The sequence below is a fragment of the Schistocerca nitens genome, chromosome 2 (genome assembly GCF_023898315.1).
Source record: "Schistocerca nitens isolate TAMUIC-IGC-003100 chromosome 2, iqSchNite1.1, whole genome shotgun sequence".
Classification (NCBI taxonomy): Eukaryota; Metazoa; Arthropoda; class Insecta; order Orthoptera; family Acrididae; genus Schistocerca; species Schistocerca nitens.
In genome coordinates, this window is record NC_064615.1 from 580,828,480 (window position 1) to 580,852,339 (window position 23,860).

The 23,860-nt window shown below is 40.8% G+C and overlaps 1 protein-coding gene across 2 annotated transcripts in view; it reads left to right on the plus strand.

Annotated features, from left to right (window-relative positions):
• Positions 1-21,039, plus strand: part of LOC126236640 (RNA-binding protein 28-like) — a 35,179-nt gene extending 14,140 nt beyond the window's left edge. For both annotated transcript variants that reach the window (XM_049946094.1, XM_049946093.1), the window contains exons 2-5: positions 3,376-3,577; positions 17,314-17,646; positions 17,814-17,921; positions 20,609-21,039. In XM_049946094.1, coding sequence (XP_049802051.1) covers positions 3,441-3,577; positions 17,314-17,646; positions 17,814-17,921; positions 20,609-21,017 — 987 coding nt within the window. In that variant the 5' untranslated portion in view covers positions 3,376-3,440 and the 3' untranslated portion in view covers positions 21,018-21,039. The remainder of the gene's footprint in view (positions 1-3,375; positions 3,578-17,313; positions 17,647-17,813; positions 17,922-20,608) is intronic.
• The last annotated feature ends 2,821 nt before the right edge of the window (positions 21,040-23,860 follow it).

Below are 23,860 nucleotides of genomic sequence, written 5' to 3' on the forward strand. Positions count from 1 at the left end.
CAAAGACCGATACCAATACAAAAATCCTAAAACAGATGATTCTACAAAAAAACAAGGCAGTACACATAACTAGAAATCATAAAAAGTTAACGAAAGGCAGTAGAGGTCAACTAATGTATAGCACAATAGCACAGCTTAAAACACCGTTACAGAGAGGTCGCAATTTACACAATAAAAACGACTTATATAAGACGTAGCATCAAGCTTACCAGACACCAAATTCCACATTAATTGGACCTTTCATCCTACCCACCCACCCACACACACACACACACACACACACACACACACACACACACACAAAAAAAAAAAAAAAAAAAAAAACAGAGCAATACCACGCAGTCCCCTTCCCACACCACAAAAAACTCCCACCCGCCTGCTTTTAATTTACAAGGCTGGGCGTGTGCACCTTGCTATTAACTTCATAAAAACAGAAAAAATACATACACATGCAGAATTCTTTTTGACAACAGCACTCATGAGGATGAGCCTGTAAAACAGAGTACTTCCTTTTACTCCTGCAGCAGAACGCCCCCCCCCCCCCCCCCCCAAATACACTTCAGTAGTATTAGTACATGTCTCAGCCTTGTAATCTTTAAATTTAATGTTATGATTCACTCCACGATTATTATATCCATTACTGCCTTAACACCTTATTAAAAGCAAACACATCTAATATGATTGTACACCACTCTGCTACATATTTCACCATTATTAAACTCTATACCCGCGTACTATGATTTTCAGCAACCTGGAAAACACTATCACAAGTCCCTCCAGAAACAATTGCCCCAAAGATTAAAAAAAAATTTATGCCCCTTACTGCTCTTCCTCTCAATAAAGCTCAACTCATCCTTCATTGTCATCCCTGCCCCCCCCTCCTCCTCCTCCTCCTCCTCCTCCTCCTCCTCCTCCTCCTGTCCGCTAATGATCACATATTTTTAATGAATTCCCCACATACATCTCTACAGAACAAATACTGTACTTTAAAGAATCACCTGTTTCATGCATGCCATATTTAACTGAAAACTGATAACAAAAATAGTATGTTAGCATAAGCATAACAACAACATATAGTCTGAGTGCCGATCTTACAAACCATGTTCCGTGCATGATGTACTATCACAAATTGTGCCGAAGATGCCTCCACTTATAGCCACCAGAAGATCATTGACAAGACACCTTTGTCAGTCTCATGTTATTGTCGCACATGTGACATTTACGGTATTCCCCAATGACACCCAACATCTGCAAAAATTTAATAGTTGTTCAACATCCCCATTCAATCCACAACGTTCGGCTATTGGATATTAATTTTGGATCCGTATTGCAAAATATAACACAGCATGATCACAGACAGAATTACCAACTATCAAATAAGCCTTATACAGCAGATCATATACAATATAAGACACAAGCTAATACAGCATGGAAATAAAAGAACGGATACGATTGTCATATAGCGTAACACTAATTCATGAAAAGGACTTCGCACACAGAACAACAATATCATTTCTAAAAGTAAATTTTGTTCACGTACAATTAAAAATAAATGTAAATTGCACATGTAATTCACAGTTCATGTAAATAGCAGTCACAGTTTTCAGCATCAATTAGTAAGACTACCATAGATAAAATAATATAAGTGGGTGCTTACAAGCTTCACCGTGTAATTAAATTAGCCTATGTCACGGCTCAAAGAAAAAGCTGAGGACTGGTATCAATTGAATGCTTGAGTTGACCAATGGAAAGCATACCATTGTGTCATCTTTTGGAGCCACAAAATGGCTCAGGCTACAGTGGACACGTGAATGCCATGTAGCATACTAGGAAAGAATGATAGTGCCCCAGCTTCCCTCCCTGCCCCCAGAAATCTTTGTTGTGGTTGTGGTGACAGACTGTTCTGTAGTGTAGCCTAAGGTCTAGTTCAGATAGGATTGGTTGAGAGATTGCGAAGCCTATGAATGTGGCTACATGGCAAAGGTTTTTGAAAATACATTAGGCTTTAGCATTGCCCTATATTTATGTTTGTGCTGTATTTAATGCACTTTTCACTGTCAAAACTGAAACTGGTAAATTCAGAAAATATGTATTGCAAAATAGGTAAATACTGAATAAAAATTTGGTGTATTTTATGTACATACATCATACAAGAACTACAAAAAATGCAAAGCAATACCATTAAGTAAATCTTGTTAGTATAGTGAGTGTAAATGTTTATAGTGTTTGTAGATTAGTTTGCTTCAACCTTTTCTGCAGTGATGACCACATACATATTGCACCTTATGATCATGGCCATCTTGTGATGGCTTTGGCTACGGCATGTGATCACAAATCCTTTGTATTTTAATGTACACTGAACAACAGTCACAACGTGGTGGAGGTTTTAGAGTTGAAGTAACTGCTCCCCTGTAGGCAACTCCAAAATCCAGCTTCCAACAGAGCAATGCACAGTCACACTACTAGGAATGTGCAGACCTTCGGTGTGTAACAAGGACTACTGCATTTCAGGCCTACATGTTCAGACAATATGTCACTCATGGGTTATGTGTGGAGGAATGAATGAGAGATTCCTCAGGAACATATTCAGTCTCTGTTTGAAGCCATGTGTCTGACTTCACACTAAACTGAATTCTCACAATTGGAAACTGTGTACTTAATTTTTGTTATAAAATTCATTTTGGTCACATATGTTTCTTCGGTATTACAATTTTCACAATTATTAGAGTGTATACTGATGATGATGATGATGGTGTATGTAGCCTTGATAGGTTGCTGCTGCACTCATTAAAATTAAAAAGAATTTTTCATGACCAGTACAAGGAGAGGAGGGTGGGAGAGAGAGAGAGAGAGAGAGAGAGAGAGAGAGTTGCATCAGTGTGCTCTATGCTCCAGCTGTTCTCTCTCCTGACAGAAGAAAATGCTGTAGTAAGTGCGACAGGAGTTTCCTGTTGCTGCCTGTGACTCTCATTTGAAACATTTATGTATGTGAAACAACTATCCCAATCTTTTTTAAACATGAAATTTGTTGCTTTCTTTACATCAGCCATAATGAGCACTGTCACTGAAAAATAGATGTCAGCATAAATGCATTGAAATGAAAATGTTATATAACTGGTACTGTGCATTACCCCATCACTCACATCCCCAAAAGCTCACTACTATACTAAAAGATCCAAATTGTACCTAGAGTCATTAATATTTTTACAAGTTATTAAATGATTTTGAAGACATGATGTAGTGATGTTCATACTAGTGTGGCGTTATGTCTGATGATGTCTCTGTGAATGAAACGTTTTTCTGTTTACTTGTATTTTCACAAGATTTTCTTTGATAATGTGTCTTGATACAGCATTGAAGAAATTTTGATTTCAGACTCAAAATAGAATTTTACATCAGTAAATTCTAAACAAAGAAATTTGGGCGAGTGTTTTGTAAAAATGGCAGACACATCCACAGAACTTGCATACAAGAAGCTGTATGTCAAATTCCCCCAAAGGGTTCCATCAGAGGAAAAAGTGAAGGCACTGAGTCCACACATTGTCCGTGTGTCTTATCCCAGGCAAAAGAGTGCAAGGTAATAACTTATTTTTTTGTGGAAATATAAAAACCATCTGTTTCAAGTTATATAGTATGTACTTCAGTATACATTATTGTACACATTTACACATTAATTAAATTTAAAGTTAAATGGATAGAAGTAGAATTAATTATCTTTCCAATGTGTCACCAAGTGAAACCTTATAACAATCTTGATATTTCAGCAACTTAATAATGGACTATGTTGGTCTTGGTCATAGAATTTTTGCCAACATGTGCTGATCTGCCTTCTTCACATACAGCATATTAGCTGTTGACTCATGGAAAGTGGCCCATTTATGCCAGTTGAGTTGAAATTGATAGAAGCAATAATCAAACAATGGAAGATCCAGGATGGAATGTAACAATATTATGAGAAGGAAAGTTGCCACTCACCATTTAGTGGAGATGCTGGGTCGCAGATGGGCACAACAAAAAGACTCCAATTATAGCTTTTGGCTGTTAAGGCCTTTGTCAACAATAGACAACAGCGCGCACACACACCCACGCACGCACGCGCGCACACACACACACACACACACACACACACACACACACACACACTCACTCTCTCTCTCTCTCTCTCTCTCTCTCTCTCTCTCTCTCTCTCCAACTCAACTCTACATCTACATCTATATTCCGCAAGCCACCCAACGGTGTGTGGCGGAGAGCACTGTACGTGCCACTGTCTGTAGTGGACTGACAAGGCAGCCAGTCCACAGTGACGGGTAGCCGAAAGGGCACACGTACACACACGCCGACTGGCGCGAAGTCTGGAACAGGATTAGTAATGAATGTGATAAAGAAAAGAACGTAGCTACTAGAACACTTAACTTTTATATCGTCCTTTGGTATACAGCATTCTTGATGATACAAGTGAGACTATCTTGAGATACATGCAATGGTACAAATGGCGCCTTGCTAGGTCGTAGCCATGGACTTAGCTGAAGGCTATTCTAACTGTCTCTCGGCAAATGAGAGAAAGGCTTCGTACGTGTAGTCGCTAGCAATGTCGTCCGTACAACTGGGGCGAGTGCTAGTCCGTCTCTCGAGTCCTGCCTTGTGGTGGCGCTCGGTCTGCGATCCTGACAGTGGCGACACGCGGGTCCGACATGTACTAATGGACCGCGGCCGATTTAAGCTACCACCTAGCAAGTGTGGTGTCTGGCGGTGACACCACATTCCTCCCCCGCAAATCGGCGAACGGTCGTGTGATAAGGCTTCCGCCCGCCGTGGGGAGGACCCCATGATGACGTATGCGATGGGGTGGGGAGCCTAACAATAGGCGAGGCCGTGCCACCCGCACCCTGCCATTCGGTCCGAGGGGAGCTAGGAAACGCCTGAAAACCTAGTCCAGGGTGCACGTCAACATGCGGTGTATGCGCCCATAATGAGACAGGAGGGGCCGAAGGGTCGACCTCCATTGCGTCGGGGGATCCGACGCGCGATGACGCCATGTGGTCCGGAGCGGGCAAGAGTTCCATGGCGGAGGACAGCTGGTCACGGGAAGCGAGCGGCGGCGCGTGACCCAGGGAGGCGCTTGGCGGCTGCAGCGAAGCGTCCACTGCGGGCGGCGCCGGCGGGAGAACAGGCGGCGGCGCGTCGCCATGGAGCAAAATGGAAGGCAGCATCGGTAACACCTGGGGATGAGGCGAGCCAGTAGATGGGTCCCCAGGGCGCGGACCAGACGGCACCGTCGCTGAAAGCAGACGGGGAGTGGCAGAACCCAGGCGACGACAGAGGCGCAGCTGATTGAGATGCCGACGCACCTCACCAGAGGCCCCCAAAACCAAATACATCGCGCGGCCGAGGCAGCGAAGAATGCGCCCTGCGAGCCAACACCGTGAACCGCGATAGCTGCGATAGAATACAACGTCGCCAGGAGCAAAAGCAGGAGTCTGCCGCTGTACAGGAACCTGATGCGGCGGATGCAGCAAAGACATCAAGGTTCGATGAGGATGACCATGGAGCAACTCAGCCGGCGAGCGACCATTGCGGGGCTGAGAGCGATACGAAGACAAAAAGAGCAATAACGCGTCCTCCCGAGAATGCGACTCTTTCAACTTCCACATCTGTGACTTGAAAGTCCGGACCAATCGTTCATTGGCACCGTTTGACTGTGGCGAAAACGGCGCGGATGTCAGATGTTGAATACCATTGGCCTTGCAGAATGACTGAAATTCGGCAGACATGAATTGTGGGCCATTGTCGGAAACAATAGTCTGTGGAAGACCTTCAATGCAAAAAATAGCAGACAACGCTTGGATTGTGGCAGAAGACGTCGTGGAAGACATCCGGACAACAAATGGAAAATTACTGAAGGAATCGACAACAACCAACCATCGAGCATTCCAGAAGGGACCAGCAAAATCGATATGTAAGCGTTGCCAAGGGGAAGTGGCTTTTGGCCACGCAAAGAATTTCCGCGGTGGTGCGGATTGTTGTTCGGCACACGCCATGCAAGAAGAGCACATATTCGTAATTGCAGCATCGATTTCGAACCAAGTACAGTGCTGACGAGCAAGTTGTTTCGTGCGCACTATACCCCAATGTCCTTGGTGAAGAAGCCGTAAGACAGAGGACTGTAATGAACGTGGGACCACGACTCGGGACGATCATTATCAGAACGCAACAACAAAACACCACGTCATACAAAAAGTCTCTCCTTGTGAGCAAAAAATCGGCGAACCAACGGATCCTCTATCCGCGACTTTGACAAGGGCCATTGCGTAGCAACAAAACGCAAAACAGTAGCAAGGACAGGGTCAGCAGCTGTGGCTGTAGCTACACGACGAAAATCAATCGGAAACGATTCGACCACGTCATCGGTTTCCGCATCAATGAACATGCAAGCAAGTTCGGAAGAATCGAATGCTTTATCCTCAGCAACAGGCAAACGGGACAACGCATCAGCGTTTCCGTGCTTAGCAGTGGACCGATACAAGATATCGTAGCGGTACTGCGAGAGGAAAATCGACCAGCGAATGAATTTCTGCGCTGTACGTGGAGGTACAGGCTTGTGCGGATGAAAAAGCGATGTCAAAGGTTTGTGGTCTGTGATGATGGTAAAGTGACGACCATACAAGAAATCGTGAAACTTCGTAACACCAAACACGAGAGCCAAAGCTTCTTTCTCTATTTGTGAATAATTCCGTTGCGCTGACGAGAGCAATTTGGACGCAAAGGCAATAGGGCGATCATGTGAACCATCTTTGTGCGCAAGCACAGCACCGATCCCGAAATCCGATGCATCTACCATCAACAAAAGTGGTTTCTGGGGATCGAATGGCGTAAGGCAAGTATTGGAAAGCAACGCCGATTTCAACTGGCGAAAGGCGCGTTCGCATTCCGTCGTCCAGACAAACGGAACACCTTTACGGCGTAAGCGATGAAGCGGAGCTGAAATGGAAGAGGCATTGCGCAGAAAGCGGTGATAATAGGTAATTTTTCCCAACACACTCTGTAGCTGCTTCACATTCTGTGGCGAAGGCAAGTCCTGTATGGCACGGAGGTGCTCTGGACTCGGATGTATGCCTTGGGCATTGATTACATGTCCCAAATATGGTAAGTCACGAGCAAAAAACACTCATTTGTCCTTCCTCAAGCGAAGACCATTTTGTCGCAAGACCTGAAATAACGTTCGGAGGTTTGCTAAATGTTCGGCTTCTGTCTTTCCGGAGATCACAATATCGCCCAGATAGTTCGCAGCAGTAGGGACCGACGCACAAACAGTTTGTAAATATTGCTGAAACAAAGCAGGGGCGGATGCGCACCCGAACAGCAGTCTTTCGAAGCGATACAGCCCAAGATGCGTGTTAACCACCAAGACGCGCTGGGATTCTTCGTCCACTGGTATCTGCAAGTACGCATCTGCTAGGTCCAACTTTGAAAAATACGTTCCTGGGCACAGTTTGTCAAAAAGATCTTCCGGGCGGGGCAAAGGAAAAGTAGCAGTCACAAGTTGTGGATTCACAGTTGCCTTGAAGTCCACGCAAAGTCTCAATTTTCCGGAAGGTTTTTGCAAAATAACTAAGGGTGATGCCCAGAGAGAAGCCTGCACACGTTCAATTACACCTTGCGATTCTAAATCGTTTAATGTTCTGGCGACCTCATCACGCAATGCGTGGGGAACATTGCGCGCTCTGAAAAATTTCGGTTGCGCGTTCACTTTCAGTTCCAAATGTGCTTCATAGTTCTTAGTGCAACCAAGGCCCGGTGCAAAAATGTCTGCAAATTCTTCACATAGACTAGAAACACTGGCTGAAGGCACAGTCTGATTCACTGATAGGACCTGATTGACGATAGACAAGTTAAACAATTGAAATAAATCTAAACCAGAGAAGTTCACTGACGAAGAAGAACGAAGAACGTAAAAAGACACAAGTTTTGTTTGTCCCTTGTATGTTGCAAGAAGGCTGCACTGTCCCAACACAGGGAGAAGCTGTCCGGAATAACTAGTGAGCCGAACATTTGCGGCACGCAATGGAGTTGCGCCCAGTTGTTTGTACGTGGCGTGATTGAGCAATGAAACCGCAGCTCCGGTATAGAGCTGGAACGGTATCACTTGTCCGGCAAAGTCCAAATCTACAAAAAGTTTATTGTCCTGCTGAATACAAGAGCGACTGTTTTGTGCAACATGAACAGACACTGGAACAGAATCACGCGCGACGTGACGGGACTTCCGTCGACGTCGACGCACACTTTTTGTGGGACGAACACAGTCACTGTTAGCGAGAGGAACACTGGACGGGGTGGAATTAACTACATGAATGTCCATGGGCGAAGGTCCACGAGCCTGATCGTCCTTGGTTCGATTCCGGCGCGAAGCAAAAGGCCTGGAATGGTTGTGATTGTCTGATCTGAGCTTTTTCTGGCAAACACTTTGAACATGCCCTTTCTTATTACAGAAAAAGCAAATAGCTTGGCATGACGGGCAATTCTCACGCGAATGGCTAGTTGCACACCGCGGGCATGATTTTCACTGCATTTGCTTGCTTGCGCGGGACACGTGGCGGTGCGGACGTGCGCGAAGGCTGTTTACAGGTCCGCGCAGCGCGCCCGGCAGGCCGGTTAATGCGACACACTGCTGGCGAAGGTTCAAATGATTCCTGAGCAAAGTCAAGTGTGTCTTGCCTATCCAATATGTCTATCGCTTGTTGAAGGGAGGGATTGACAAGTTTCAAAATCTGTTCCCGTATGCGAACATCAGAAACGTTCTGTGCTATTGCATCACGCACCATAGTATCTGAATAAGGGAGGCCACAGTCACATTCAAATGCACAATCCCTAGTAAGTCCTTGCAAAGTTGCAACCCACTCCCTACTAGTCTGACCGGCCGTACGTTTTGTACGAAAGAACGTATACCTTTTTGCAACAACATTGACTGTTTCCTTGAAATAGACATCTAAAGCAGACAAAATTTCTTCGTATGACAGAGTTGCTACGTCGCGTTGGGGAAACAATTTCACTATCACACGGTAGGTGGACACACCTACACACGAAAGCAAAAACGGCTGCCGCTCATTACCTTGAATTCTGTAGGCGGCGAGATGAAATCCAAATTGGCGTGACCATTCCGGCCATGTTTCTTGGGTTGAATCAAAACTACGGAAGGACGGTGCAACTGCGTGTTGTGGCTGTGGTAGCGATGAAGCGGCGGCGGCCGCATCGTTTTGCAGCGCACATTGACCCTGGACGAGCTGTCCCAGGGCCTCCAATAATGCCTGCGTCTGCTGATTCTGCAAGCGATAAAATTCGGACAGTACATCTGGAGAATGTGGCGAAGCCATGACACAAGCAAATTAGTGCAATACGAACGCTAAAGTCCCTTGTGAGACTCGTCGCCAATGTAGTGGACTGACAAGGCAGCCAGTCCACAGTGACGGGTAGCCGAAAGGGCACACGTACACACACGCCGACTGGCGCGAAGTCTGGAACAGGATTCGTAATGAGTGTGATAAAGAAAAGAACATAGCTACTAGAACACTTAACTTTTATATCGTCCTTTGGTATACAGCATTCTTGATGATACAAGTGAGACTATCTTGAGATACATGCAATGGTACAAATGGCACCTTGCTAGGTCGTAGCCATGGACTTAGCTGAAGGCTATTCTAACTGTCTCTCGGCAAATGAGAGAGAGGCTTCGTACGTGTAGTCGCTAGCAATGTCGTCCGTACAACTGGGGCGAGTGCTAGTCCGTCTCTCGAGACCTGCCTTGTGGTGGCGCTCGGTCTGCGATCCTGACAGTGGCGCCACGCGGGTCCGACATGTACTAATGGACCGCGGCCGATTTAAGCTACCACCTAGCAAGTGTGGTGTTTGGCGGTGACACCACACTGTCATTACCTCCCTTTTCTGTTCCAGTCGCGTATGGTTCGCGGGAAGAACGACTGTCTGAAAGCCTCCGTGCGCGCTCTAATCTCTCTAATTTTACATTCGTGATCTCCTCGGGAGGTATAAGTAGGGGGAAGCAATATATTCGATACCTCATCCAGAAACGCACCCTCTCGAAACCTGGCGAGCAAGCTACACCGCGATGTAGAGCGCCTGTCTTGCAGAGAGTGCCACTTGAGTTTGCTAAACATCTCCGTAACGCTATCACGGTTACCAAATAACCCTGTGACGAAACGCGCCACTCTTCTTTGGATCTTCTCTATCTCCTCCGTCAACCCGATCTGGTACGGATCCCACACGGTTGAGGAATACTTAAGTATAGGTCGAACGAGTGTTTTGTAAGCCACCTCCTTTGTTGATGGACTACATTTTCTAAGGACTCTCCCAATGAATCTCAACCTGGTACCCGCCTTACCAACAATTAATTTTATATGATCATTCCACGTCAAATCGTTCTGCATGCATACTCCCAGATATTTTACAGAAGTAACTGCTACCAGTGTTTGTTCCGCTATCATATAATCATACAATAAAGGATCCTTCTTTCTATGTATTCGCAATACATTACATTTGTCGATGTTAAGGGTCAGTTGCCACTCCCTGCACCAAGTGCCCATCCGCTGCAGATCCTCCTGCATTTCGCTACAATTTTCTAATGCTGCAACTTCTCTGTATACTACAGCATCATCCGCGAAAAGCTGCATGGAACTTCCGACACTATCTACTAGATTATTTATATATATTGTGAAAAGCAATGGTCCCATAACACTCCCCTGTGGCACGCCAGAGGTTACTTTAACGTCTGTAGACGTCTCTCCATTGATAACAACATGCTGTGTTCTGTTTGCTAAAAACTCTTCAATCCAGCCACACAGCTGGTCTGATATTCCATAGGCTCTTACTTTGTTTATCAGGCGACAGTGCAGAACTGTACTCAAACACGACTGCAGTCTCAGGCAACTGAAACCACACTCAGCATCTCCACTATTTGATGAGTGGTAACTTTCCTTCTCATAATATTGATAGAAGCGCTAATGTGACAATGTGTGAAATATATTTGTCTCACTGTCTGTTAAAGGGAATGCAATATCTTTGAGTAGTCCTTTATTTTCCTTGGATGGTTTTTGATGATACAACTTTGTCTATTCTGTAGAATGTTTGAACTGTACACATACATTGTCACGTCTGCCTGTGGCAGATTTCATTAACACTGTGAAATAAGTTGTTTTTGGTCTGCTAAATGATTTGTTCAAGCAAGTTAAGGCTTTGTGATACTATTCAAGGCAAGGCAACTTGGATTGTTATAGTTTCTGTCTCATGGCCAAAGTCTGTAGAGCACTCGACAGTTTAGGAGTCTTCATTACTGCCAGGATCATTTTCATTTCTTTGATTGGCAGCGTAACATCTATTTCATAATTCATCATGTAAATGTGATTTTACTACCATATTTTATGGACTACGAAACACACTTTTTCCTTCGAAAAATTGCCTCCAATATTTAGGTGTGTCATATACCTTGAATTAATATGGTATGATTTAAAATTCTCACCAGTCTTAAAATGGTCATATGTTCAATGTTGCGGGAAACCTTCCTCTATATGGCAACATTGGATTCAACTTGGCAACAGCAGTGGACCAATATGACGAACATGAGTTGGGGGGAGATTCATAAGCTTGCTAACACTGTGTCCTTCCCACCCTACCATCACAAATCCAAAACACTGTCTAGCCTATGATGCGTCATTGCAGTCCATGGTGCCAGTAAACTTGAATTAAAAGTAATTTATGCTTTCAGTAACAGTACAATATTTTTGTTAATAGCTAGTTTCATAATGCAAAAAATAAAAAGTGTTTATATGATGTGGGCTATAATTTGAAAGTAGTAGCATATGCAGAGGAACATGGAAACAGAGCAGCTGAGCAATATTTTGGCCCTCCACCAGTTGCAAAACCATTAGCGGTTGGTGGGCTATCAAAGAATAGCTGAATAAATTGAGGGAGACTAAATGTGCAAATAGATGACTGAATGCAAAAGTCCAAAACTAGAAGATGATGATTTGAAATGGATTCAAGGACACCGTCAAAATGGTATTGGAATTAATATAAAAATGATTGAAATACACACTCGTAAGCTAGTGCTACAGTGCAACTTAAGAGACTGTAAGGGGGGGATTTGGTTGGTTGGTTTATGAAACGTCATGGCCGTAGCGTGTGAACCAGAACAAAAATATCTCAGAAAATGCGCCATAAGTGTGACGAGAAAATGTTAACTTTCCATCACTTTATTATTCACCACCAAAAGAAAACCAAGTTGGAACTAAGCCAAATAGCGAATATCAATGAAACTCATTTGTCATTTGATGTGCCGAGTAACAGAATTGTTGCTATGAAAGGTGCTGAAACTGTAATAGTAAAAACAACTGAACATGATAAAATTCCCTAAACTGTTGTCCTTTCATGTTGTGCTGATGGTACTAAACTTAATCCAGTGATCATTTTCAAACGCAAAACAATGCGAAAACCTTCTGAAATGCTGTCAAGTGGTGTTGTTCACGTACATGACAAGGATTGGATGGATCAGGGTGGTATGAAATTATAGATTAACATAGTGTGAGAGAGAAGGAAAGGTGCTTTATTGAATAAGAGTTCTCTTCTTATGTTGTGTCAGTTTTAGTAGTCATTTGAAATATTCTGTGAAAGGGAAATTGCGACAGGAAAATAAAAGCTTGCTGTTCTTCTGGAAGGACTTCATAACTGCAACCTCTTGATGTCTCAATAAATAAACCACATAAATTGTATACGAGATAGGAATGGAAATGATGGATGATGGATGAAACCCCATGTGAATTCACACCGACAGGAGCTTTAAAATGACCTAAAATCGAACAAGTGTGTTGGTGGATAAAACGTTTGTGATCTAGAGTGAGAGAAGACATTATTTTTAAATCTTTCAAGAAATGCGGCATAAATAAGTCTCGATGGCAGTGAAGACCATCTTATGTATGAAGAGGACAACAGTGTTGATGAAGAGGAGGAGGAGGAGAAAGAAGAGGAGGGTTGTGATGCCGATTTTCAGGAATTTTAAAGATCAGTTCAGTTTTATAAACTAAGAATTTTTTTAGTCTGGCTTTGCAGTCTAATAATAAAAGAGGCATTTTTTAAAAAGAATTCCTTAAAAATTAAGGTACATCATATAGTCCATAGCATCTTACAGTCCGTAAAATACTGTATTCTGACAGAAAGAAAAGTATTTTCGTAATAAGTAGAGCTTTGAATGTTCAGGCATTGTTTTCTTTACTAGTTAAACTTCACTGACTTCATTGTATTGTCATGCTCCGTGCACAGTGATTGCTTATGTTAAAGGAAGATCATTTATTGTTATCAAAGTCTTTTAATAACAGATACAATAGCAGTTGTTATGAAACAAGTTCCAGTGAGGCGTAAAATCCTAAGAGGACTTTCTGCACACTGACCTGGTATGGCACATGTTGGAATTTAGAATTGATGCCTCTGCTACATATTTATGTTTGCTGCAGTTGCTACGGACACTTTTATAGATGTCCCTATTAACATGGTTGTGTTTTGCCAACCCTTGCGTTCCGTGCGTGTTAATAAAAGCATTTGTGTGTTCACTTTCAAACCATAACTTTGTGTTTCTTTCAAGTTCAATAACAACAGATTATGGGCCCAGGCACAGTCACCCAGCAGTTTATTTGAAGTGAATAAAAACCAAGTTTTTTTCATCACATTAAGACACAGATACAGAACGCTGATATGATGACTTCAGTCAGTGCTAATTCGTTGTCGTTAATTGAAAAAATGAAAGGAAGAGGAAATTACAATACATGGCAATTTGCAATGAAAACTTATTTACAGCACGAACAATTGTGGCAGTGTATAATGGGCGAGATCAAAGATGAAGTTAAGATATGCACCTGAAGGGCCAAAATAATCTTATCAGTTGATCCTGCTATTTATGTGCATCTGCAGAGCACGTCATCTGCAAAAGAAGTGTGAGATAAATTAAAACAAACTTACGAGGATTCAGGACTTTATCGAAGAATAGGCTTGTTTAGAAAGCTTTTAACAACACGTTTAGAGAACTGTTCATCTGTGGAAGAATATGTGTTAAGAATAATTTCAATGTCAAATAAATTGAATGATGTTAACTTTGAAGTGAAAGATGATTGGGTAGAATGTATGTTAGCTGGGCTGCCTAATGAGTACAAACCAATGATGATGGGTTTAGAGAACTCCAACATGCCGATAACAGGTGATTCCATTGAAAACAAATTACTACAGGAAGTAAAGGATGAAATGTGTGGCAACTCATATGTTAATGATGTGGCTCTCCAGGCGAATAAAAAAGACAAGCGAATCAGCTCACACCACAATCCCAGAAGTCCGAATGTTACAACTGCAACAAATATGGACACATAGCGAAAAAATGTCAGTAAAAACAAGGCAAGCAAAAAATCAGTAATTAAAGAAACCAGTTAGAGGACTTTTTCATGATGCCACTGTCAACTAAAGCTATACACAAAGACTGGTTTGTAGATTCTGGTGTGTCAGCTCACATGTCAAACCATCCATGTGATTCAAATTTTGTAGCACCAGTTCCCAGTTCACAAGTGGTCGTGGCCAACAACGAAAATTTACCCATTAAACGGACAGGTTGGGTGCATATTAAAGCTGTGGCAGGCCGACAGAAAATAAATACTAAGGGGACGGATGTACATTATGTTCGTCAGCTGAGTACAAATTTACAGAAACCACTGTTCCCTACACTCCAGAACAAAATGGTGTTGCAGAAAGGTACAATAGAACGGTCATGGAAAAGGCACAATGTATGTTATTTGAAGTGAAATTACCTACGAATTTTTGGGGAGTAGTAGTCTTTACCGCAGTTTTTATCGCATTAACAGATCACCGACAAAAGCTTTGAACAACATAACGCCAGAGAATCTTTCTCAGGAAAGAAACCTGACCTCCGACATCTAAGATTATTCGGCAGTAAGGCATTTGTCCACATACCAAAAACCTTTAGGTGCAAATGGGACAAGAAATGTGTTCAGTGCATACTCGTCAGATACTGTGAAGGCATACCAGTTGTTGCATCTGGTTCAACAAAGAATCATTAAATCCATAGGTGTGATATTAAAAGAAGAAATAATTCAAGAGAATCATAACAAGCCAGGAACGTGTGATCATTTGCTGGAACCAAATCAGATATCTATTCCATTTACAAATGAGGAGGAGAACAGTACAATTCAAGATGACTCGGGGGACAACAGATCAGATAACAGCATTTCAGAAGAAACAGGCTCAGTGGAAATAGAAGAAGAATTGGAACTGCCTCAACAAGTGCTCAGAATATCTCCGAGAATACCCATACCGAAGAAGATGGCTGCAACCTGTGCTCGTCATGGCATCTGGAAGCACCTGTTCCACATCTGGAATGACTCCACCTGGTATGCATACAGAGTGCACATTGGCTTTCTTCCCATTCTAGGCAATCTACTACTACTACTACTACTACTACTACACCAAACACTGACAGTCACACAAGTAAATAAGACCATGAACAGAAATAGGCACACTCTGTTACAGTTCCTACAGCACTATCTTTGGGGACCTCAACTCCCCATACCCAGCCGAAAAATCATCATCTCCTTCGGTGTCTACCAGTGACAGAGCGCTCTTTCACAAACTCTCTCTGCAGACATATACAGATCAGCAAGGAGGCACAAGCCAATGGCTGAAAGACCCCTGGACTGTGGGCCATTGGCCTCGCCTGCTCTTTAGTTCCTGTACTGAATAGGCACTTGCTGCTCTTGCATGAGTCCTGGCTGTCAAAAGTTGTGGAAGTAAAAAAGAAGAAATCTTGAAAGGAGGCTACCCCAGTGATCCTGGAGCTGCCAGATCTCCTTGTGGCATTGGGATCTGAACCTGTGTGTGTTGTTGTTGTTGTTGTTTTTGTTTTTGTTCTTGTTCCAGCCCCACTGATGACAGTGACAGTGGGATGTGACATGACCTCTTGGCCCCATTGTGCCTAACCAGAACACCCTAATTACTGTCACCCGCTGGAACAAGAACAACTAATGCTGTCTTGTTCTGTGATCAGTGTTGCTCTCCAAGAAATGTATTTCACTGATGACCATTTTCCAAGTCATCAGCTATACTGTGCATTCCGTTGGAAACCTACTGGTTCCAAAAGAGCATCTATAGGCATCTGTGCTCTAGTTTGCACAGATGTCGTGTGAGTGGATTTCCCACTGTACCACATTAAAAGCAGTAGCAGTGCAAGTGGGAAGGACCCCAGCACTTATAACATCTTGCTACCCTAAGGCAGGGCACTTATTTATGTTATGATGATAAACCTTAATCTGACAACATTCTTCCCTCACCCGTTCTCCCTTTTTCGAGTATTTAGGGGCTTCAATGTGCACCACCATCTGTGGGGAAGTAACATGTCTTTTGGCAGGGGCCTTCTGATTGTCCTTTTTCTGACCATGATTTATGTCTTAATGAGGGTACTCCTACTTACTTTTGTGCTGCCCATGGCAAGTTTTTGGCTATTGATGATATGATCTCTTTCCCAGTCTGTGGCATTGCCACACTGGTCACTGCATGATGATCATAGTGACAGTGACCACTTACTGGTGATACTGTCAATCCATTGTCATGGATCAATTACTGGGTAGAGTTCTCTGAAAAGCCAACCGAAAGTGGTGTACCTCTTATGTTACCATTGTTTCCTCTCCGTCATATTGCATCGGCGATGATGGGGGAAATGTTTCTGATGTGACCACCTGCTCTTTCAAATCGTAGAAAAACTGTGGATGTTTAGGGCTCGACTTCATTACCAAGGGTAGACTAATTATATGATAATGAGTGTTTTAAAGCAGCTGAAAGAAGAATAAATTACTGTTGGATGAACCTTACAACCTGGAGGAAGCTGTATATTTCAGTATGTGTTTGATATTTTTTATAGTAAATGCTGCTCATTGTAGGGGAAGTTGTCTTTCGGTGGTCAAAGACCACAAACCGAAACGTCATTCCGAAATAATACCATACACTTTACTTAATTGTTCTAGATCTATTCTGATTATTCGTTTCACCTCCTTGAATCAGAATATGAAATTCGCTTATCTGTGTGTTGTATTTTGCAGTATGTAGCTGTAAACTGCATAAGATTCATATGCATATTCCATATTTTTGCACTATTTCTGTTTAATTAGTTGCTGATGTTAGCAATTAATTGTAAAGAATGATAAGATTCTGTAAGATTGTTTTTATTTCTTCGGTCAGTTGATTGTAAGAAATATTTTCCCATAGGTTTTGTCATATAGTATTGGAGAGCCAATCTGTTGTTCCAGAAGTTCTGAAACAGTTGAACAAAAAAGAATATAAGAATGGACATCTCAGAGTGGAGCTGCCAAGAAAACTTAAATATATAAAAAATGAACAAGGACCTCATATTCAAGAAAAAAGTAAGACCTTAAAAGAGAACAAAATTGGAAATAAACACAAAGCAAAAAATAAACTATCCATTGATGATAATAGCATTGTGCCTCAAACAGAAGAAGTTGAAAGCTCACACATTACAGCTGGCAAACATGTGAGGAGAAGACGTGGGAAACCTGCAGCTGGTGGTGGCAATGACCGAAGGTGATGACTTGTATAATTTTCCTTAGAATATGGTTTCATGCTTGTATATTGCTTCAAATACAGTGGTCAGAGAAAGTGGAATACCTACAATCTCATTTTTAAATTACTGTGTTTTAGTATTGTCATATTAACACGACTTATTACTCTTCTTGTTTTTTGTGTAACAGACTATGGGTAAAGAAGTTGCCATTTAAAACAGAAGACAAGGACCTTATAGCTACTTTTCCAGGATGCATTTGGGCTAAGGTGTACAGAAGCAAAGCTTCAAAATCCAGGTAAGATACAATGTTGCAGTTTTCAGTCCAAAGATCCGTTTGGTGTAACTCTCAGTGATAGTCTATGCTGCGCATGTCTCGTCATTGCTGAATAACTACATCCATTTGAGCCTTTCACTGATCCATGCCTAAGCCTCTCTCTAAATTTTTACCCACTCCCATGACCAAATTGACTGTAATACTTGGATACCTCAAGATGTATCCTATGAACTAAACCCTTGTTTTAGTGAAGTCATGCCATAGATTTCTTTCCTTTGTGATTTTATGTAGTACCACCTCATTATTTGTTTGATCTACCCATCTGATCATCACCATTCTTTTATAGCACCACATTTCAAGAGCTTCTGTTCCCATCTCAGCTTAAGTACTTATCATCCCCAGTTGACTTTTGTATGAGGCCACACTCCTGATAAATACCTTCTGAAAAGACTTTCTAATGCTTAAATTTATATTACATGTTTGCAAATTCCTGTCTTTCTAAAATACTTCTCTTACCATTGCCAGTCTGAATTTTATGTCCTCCCTACTCTTGCCATCTTCATTTATTTTGCTGCCTAGAGAACTAAACTAATTCATTACTACCAGTGTCTCATTTCTTATTCTAACTACTTCTGCATATACTGGGTTAATTTGACTATGTTCCATCATCCATGTTTTGCTTTTGTTGATGTTCATTGTATATCCTCCTTTCAAGACACTTTCCATTTGATACAACTGCTCTTCCAAGTCATTTGCTATCTCTTACAGAATTACTGACGGACCTCAGAGTTTTTATTCCATCTCCCTGAATTTTAATTCCCTTTCTAAATTTCTCCTATATTTCCTTTCTTGCTCATTGTATTGCTTGATAACATTGGGGGTATGCTGCAACCCTGTCTCACTCCCATGTCAACTACTGCTCCCCTGTAATGTCCCTTGACTTGTACAGTTGCATTGTGGTTTCTGTACAAGTTATAAAAAACCTTTCACTCCCTGTATTTTATCCTTGCTGCCTTCTAAAATTCAAAGAGTGTAGTCCAGCTAAATTTGTCGAAAGTTTCCTCTAGCCCTATAAATGCTGTAAATGTAGGGTTACCTTTCTTCAGAATAACCTCTGACAAGAGACCCTTGTTACCGAAAGTTATGCTCAGGTGGAAGATTTCGACGAGGATGGTACTGAAATGTGGTTGTGTAATACAATAAGTGCCTTAATATTGTTGGGAATTAAATAGAAAGGTAGATTAAAACTCCAATCTTTCACATAAAAATAACAGTTCTTAGCAAAATGTCCTTGTTTTATTTTAATTTTAAAATGGCACATACTAAAAAAACCTCATACAACCAAAATTAAACCATCCAGTGTCCACAGGTTGTTTTCTTTCATGATTGTTAAACCATGTTTTAGCGATGATTAAATCATACTCTATCCAAAATTTACCAGGTGAGTTCCTCTTTCATTCCTTTCCCCCAATCCATATTTTGTTACACCTTTCCTTATCTTCTTTTTTCTACCATTTTATTCCAGTCATCAGTTGTAATTAAATGTTCTTCTCCCTTAACTATCTGAATAATATCTTTTATCTAATAATCCATTCTTTCAGTGTCTTCTTCAGTCTCTTCTCCAGTTGGTGTATAACGTTGTTTTACTATGATGGGTGTTTCTGTTCATGAAATCCAACAGGTAAGGGGGAGGAGGTTTATGTAAGTGTAGCCAGTGTTGCTATGAAGGCAACTTCTAGATTTTTCTTTGTTACCAAAATGTTGATTATCAGAGGTTTTCTATCATGCTGCTTCCAAATTTCCGGTTTACTGAAGTCATTTGAATATCAGTTGTCAGATAATCTTTTCCAAACTGTGTTAAATTAGGATGTTGGCTGCTGCATAAGTTTTTGCTCACTCTACGCACAATGATGTTTTTGGCGATGTTGACTGAGTGCTATTAAGATCACTGTGATAAAAGAAAATTCTGAGTGCTTCTGTGAGCTTATATGTTAAAACTTGATGCAGGAAAAAAATTTAAAAAAATTGCAGTATATTGAAACACACCAGAACACAGTGGAAATGCTAGGTAGTGTAGGGGTTTTAATGAAGCTCTTTACAGTTCTACTGTGAGAATCTCCCGTCACTGTTGGATGAAACAGATTTATCATCACCTACAACAGGAAAAGCCTGTTTTGTGTACTTAAGATAGCAAGGCAGTCAGTGGAGGTTTGGCCAGCATTCGCCTCTGATATTTGTTTTGTGCTATTGATTTTGAAATTAGTATAAATAGGATCTGAAATATTGCCTCTCCTTTCACATTCACTAGATATTGTAATGGAAGTGAAGTGTATGCCCAAAGAAATATGTTTTCACATGTCATTGTGTCACAGTAAAACATTTATTTTGTTGACTGCATCAGCGATCCCAGCCTGTTTAGCCAAGTATACTTAGTTTCTGTAATGCTCTTTTCTCTGTTGAAAGCAATGTTTCTGCGTTAGAAGCATGTGGACATTTCACTCAAGAAGGGTTGCTGCACAAGCTGTCGCAATTTTCGACAACATTTGTTTTGATTATAAATAAGTTTCAGATACTATAAACATAAACATAAACCTATACAAAAGCCTGAATAAACAAGGTGCACTGTGTTTTAAGTACTATTAAGAAAATGAAAAATGAGAGTGCATGAAAATGTCATTTAAGTTAACAAATTAATTCTATTTTTACAGCCGTGCTATATGCAAGTTCACTACAGCACAGCAAGCTGCTGCTGTTGTAGCAGATCCTAGTAAACACAAGTTTAAAGGAAAAGAGGTGGTTGTTGAATTAGCTAAAAGTCAACAGCTAAGGGGAAGTGGGATGAAGAAGAAGTATGGACTGAAGAATGAAAATTCTGTAATGGACATAGTGGGAGAAACTCTTAAAACAGAATCAAAAGTAGAAAGTGAAACTGACACTGAATTGAAGGAAAATGAAAATAATGGTGATGAATCTATGGACACTGATGATGATGATGATGATGATGATGATGATGACAGTGATGACGACGACAACAATGACAACGATGATGATGATACGTTGGAGAGTGGTGATGCCACTGGTGATCTTGATGTAAATAGCTCTGAGAATGATGATTAAAATAAATAGATAATCTGCTGTGCATTATTTATGCTAACTCTTGCCAAGGCCACGGCTGACCACTTCCCAGATTTATCGCGTATTGTATACCTGTAATTGTCAGTGTGATACCACCTGATAGGTGAGTGGTAGTATTACCGATTACTGTTAATGACCTGTGTCATCAAGACACCGTATAGAGTTCAAGTGTTCTGCATTAACGAAAAATTGTTCAGGACATTTTCCTTAAAAATCATGACTGCTTATGTCCCCCTATATTTATTTAGAGATGTGCAGAATGTGATTTATATTGCATTAGTTTGCTTCAAATAAAGTTTTATAATCTACTCTCAACATTTTAAACAAAAGTGTGTTGAGGGACACTCCAATATTACTTACAATAAGTACCTGAATCATAAAGCCACTACAGCAATGTTTAGCACAAAGTAAAATTTGTGTAATCAAGTAGCCTTTATCATTTCAAACTCTGAGAAGTGGTAAATTGTCTGTGAATGAAATAGTTACAGTAAGAACATTAATATAATTAGAAAACAATGTTTTATGTTGAGTTCTGCTGCCTATGAATATCGTTCACAAAAAAATTTTCCTTCTTTCAGATGACTGAATATATTGCCAGTTCAATATTTTTACAATCTAGAAACAATTTCCTGTGTTTTTAATAATAATAATAATAATAATAATAATAATAATAATCCACAACCATACTAGCACAAATCAAGGAAACATTCATCCGGTGAGCCAAAGATCGAGCAGAAGTCTTGATGGACTGAATGGACTGAGAAATATTGACACTCTTCAACAAATTGCCCCTATCTGTTAGAAACTAATCAGGGAATTGGTAATAAAACACCAGGGTGGACATGCCTCGGGACAACTGGGAAATCCAGAAAAAACCTGGGAACTTTTTCATCCAGGAGAAAACTGAGAAAAACCTGGAAATCTTTTAGAATTTGGGCACTGGCTTAGTTTTTATTTAAATTTTTGTAATTTTGGCTGGTAAGAACTGATACTATAACAAAGAATTTTACTGAAGTCCACTACTGTAGACTAATACTGCAGCAATAAAACATAAACGAGAGAAAAACACCAATGTAAAAACCGCAAAGAAAATGCGCCATTTACAGAAACAAAACACCGTGCGCACTTAAATGTTTGCCGTCATCAAAATGTGTCGGAGGCTTCAGCTCGAAGGCTATGCAATACTTCATGACAACTGCTTTTGATGAGCATGGTGTCACCTATTTTTCTGACAGGTTGTGGGTAAATATTGCAAATGGTGGTTTGAGAAGCGTTACTTTCAAAGTAAATTTCCTTTTATGTAAGATGAATTCTGTTAGGTGTGAGAATGTGTGATGAATTTCTTAAATGACAGAGCATTTGACTCCATCATTTAAAATTTTATTGGCACGTTTGTATTTGGTATGTCTTAAAAGGGCAACACACACAAAAAAGACCAATATTATATTTGAAAGGTTAGCTTTTTTTGTAGCTGTACTATATGTATATTAATTTAAACCATGAACTTTTCTTATTTGTGTGTTCACTCTTCTTAAGTCACTATGTTTACATGCGACCATCTTGTGAAAGATGAAAACCGAATTTCGAAAACCATTTTTTGATGCCATGTTTACATGTTAAGGTCTGAAGCTGATTTGCTAGCCCAGACAGTTTCATGCCCAGTTTAATATTTCTGCTTTTCTTTCGTTGCACAGAAATTCACCCCGTCTATATTAGTTGAATATTTTAAAAACTAGATATAACTTGACAATCCAGAAACACTTCAGAACCGGTTGTATTTACATGAGAGCAAAAATCGGTTGCAGAGTGGGAAAACTGGCAAACTAGAAGAGGATTTTCAGGTTTGATTTTGAAGTGTTTACATGACCACGCAGAAGCAGTGTTAGGAAATCTGTTTACGAAATCTGGTCTTGGAGCCCCATGTAAAGGAGCATCAGGTGTCCTATGGTCTGAATATCTGCTTTCATTTGCTGGTGAGGTAATATGACATGACCTATGATTGGCTGACAAAAGCACATCACAATCTGGATTTCAGTGCTTCGGAAACTAACGTGCTGTGTTTGGTGGAATTCATATTTATATTTTCTGGCACTATAAAGTATGTGTGATCTGCTTCTGGCACTTTGTGAGTAAATTTTTTATCTATCCAATTACTTTGTATTTGTGCTTTTGTAATACAAAAATATGCAGCATACGTGATGCTGTGGAATAGAGATCTTTCTCCAAAACATGTTAGTTTTTGCTAGATTTCGTTTCCTGAAGTGCCAGGAAGTGGTGTATAAAACTTTTACCATTCAGAGAACTGATAAGTTTTACAGTTCTGGGGGAATGTATACTGTCACTTAAGGGGCTCTGGAAAGGCTCAAAATCATGAAAAGTTCAATTTTTACTTTTTTGCGTTTTCTGAATCTGCAGACGATTACCTTTTAATAGATATATAATTTATTCAATTCCGAAGACTACAACTATTTTTAATTTTTTTTTTGAAATGTGTTCTACATGGGCGTGACCCACTGTGGCGCTGTTAAACTGCTGTCAAATGGTGTTATTATTAACGTCCGTGTTCATGAGGTACATTTTAGTGATGTGAGATAAAGTATGTGTTGTGGCTAACCTGTGATGGTTCAATATATATCGCTGGTGTGATTGTCGATTGTTTCATGTTTATTTACTCTGTCGTTATCTCGAAAATATTCGTAATTAATTCTGTTTCTTGAGTCTGTTTTGTTGAAGTATAATAATGAGTAAAAGTAAAGTTATTAGAAATCCTCTGAAGGCTTTTAAGAAAAGAAGAAATGTTGGAAAGCCAAAGGTATGTGTTATTA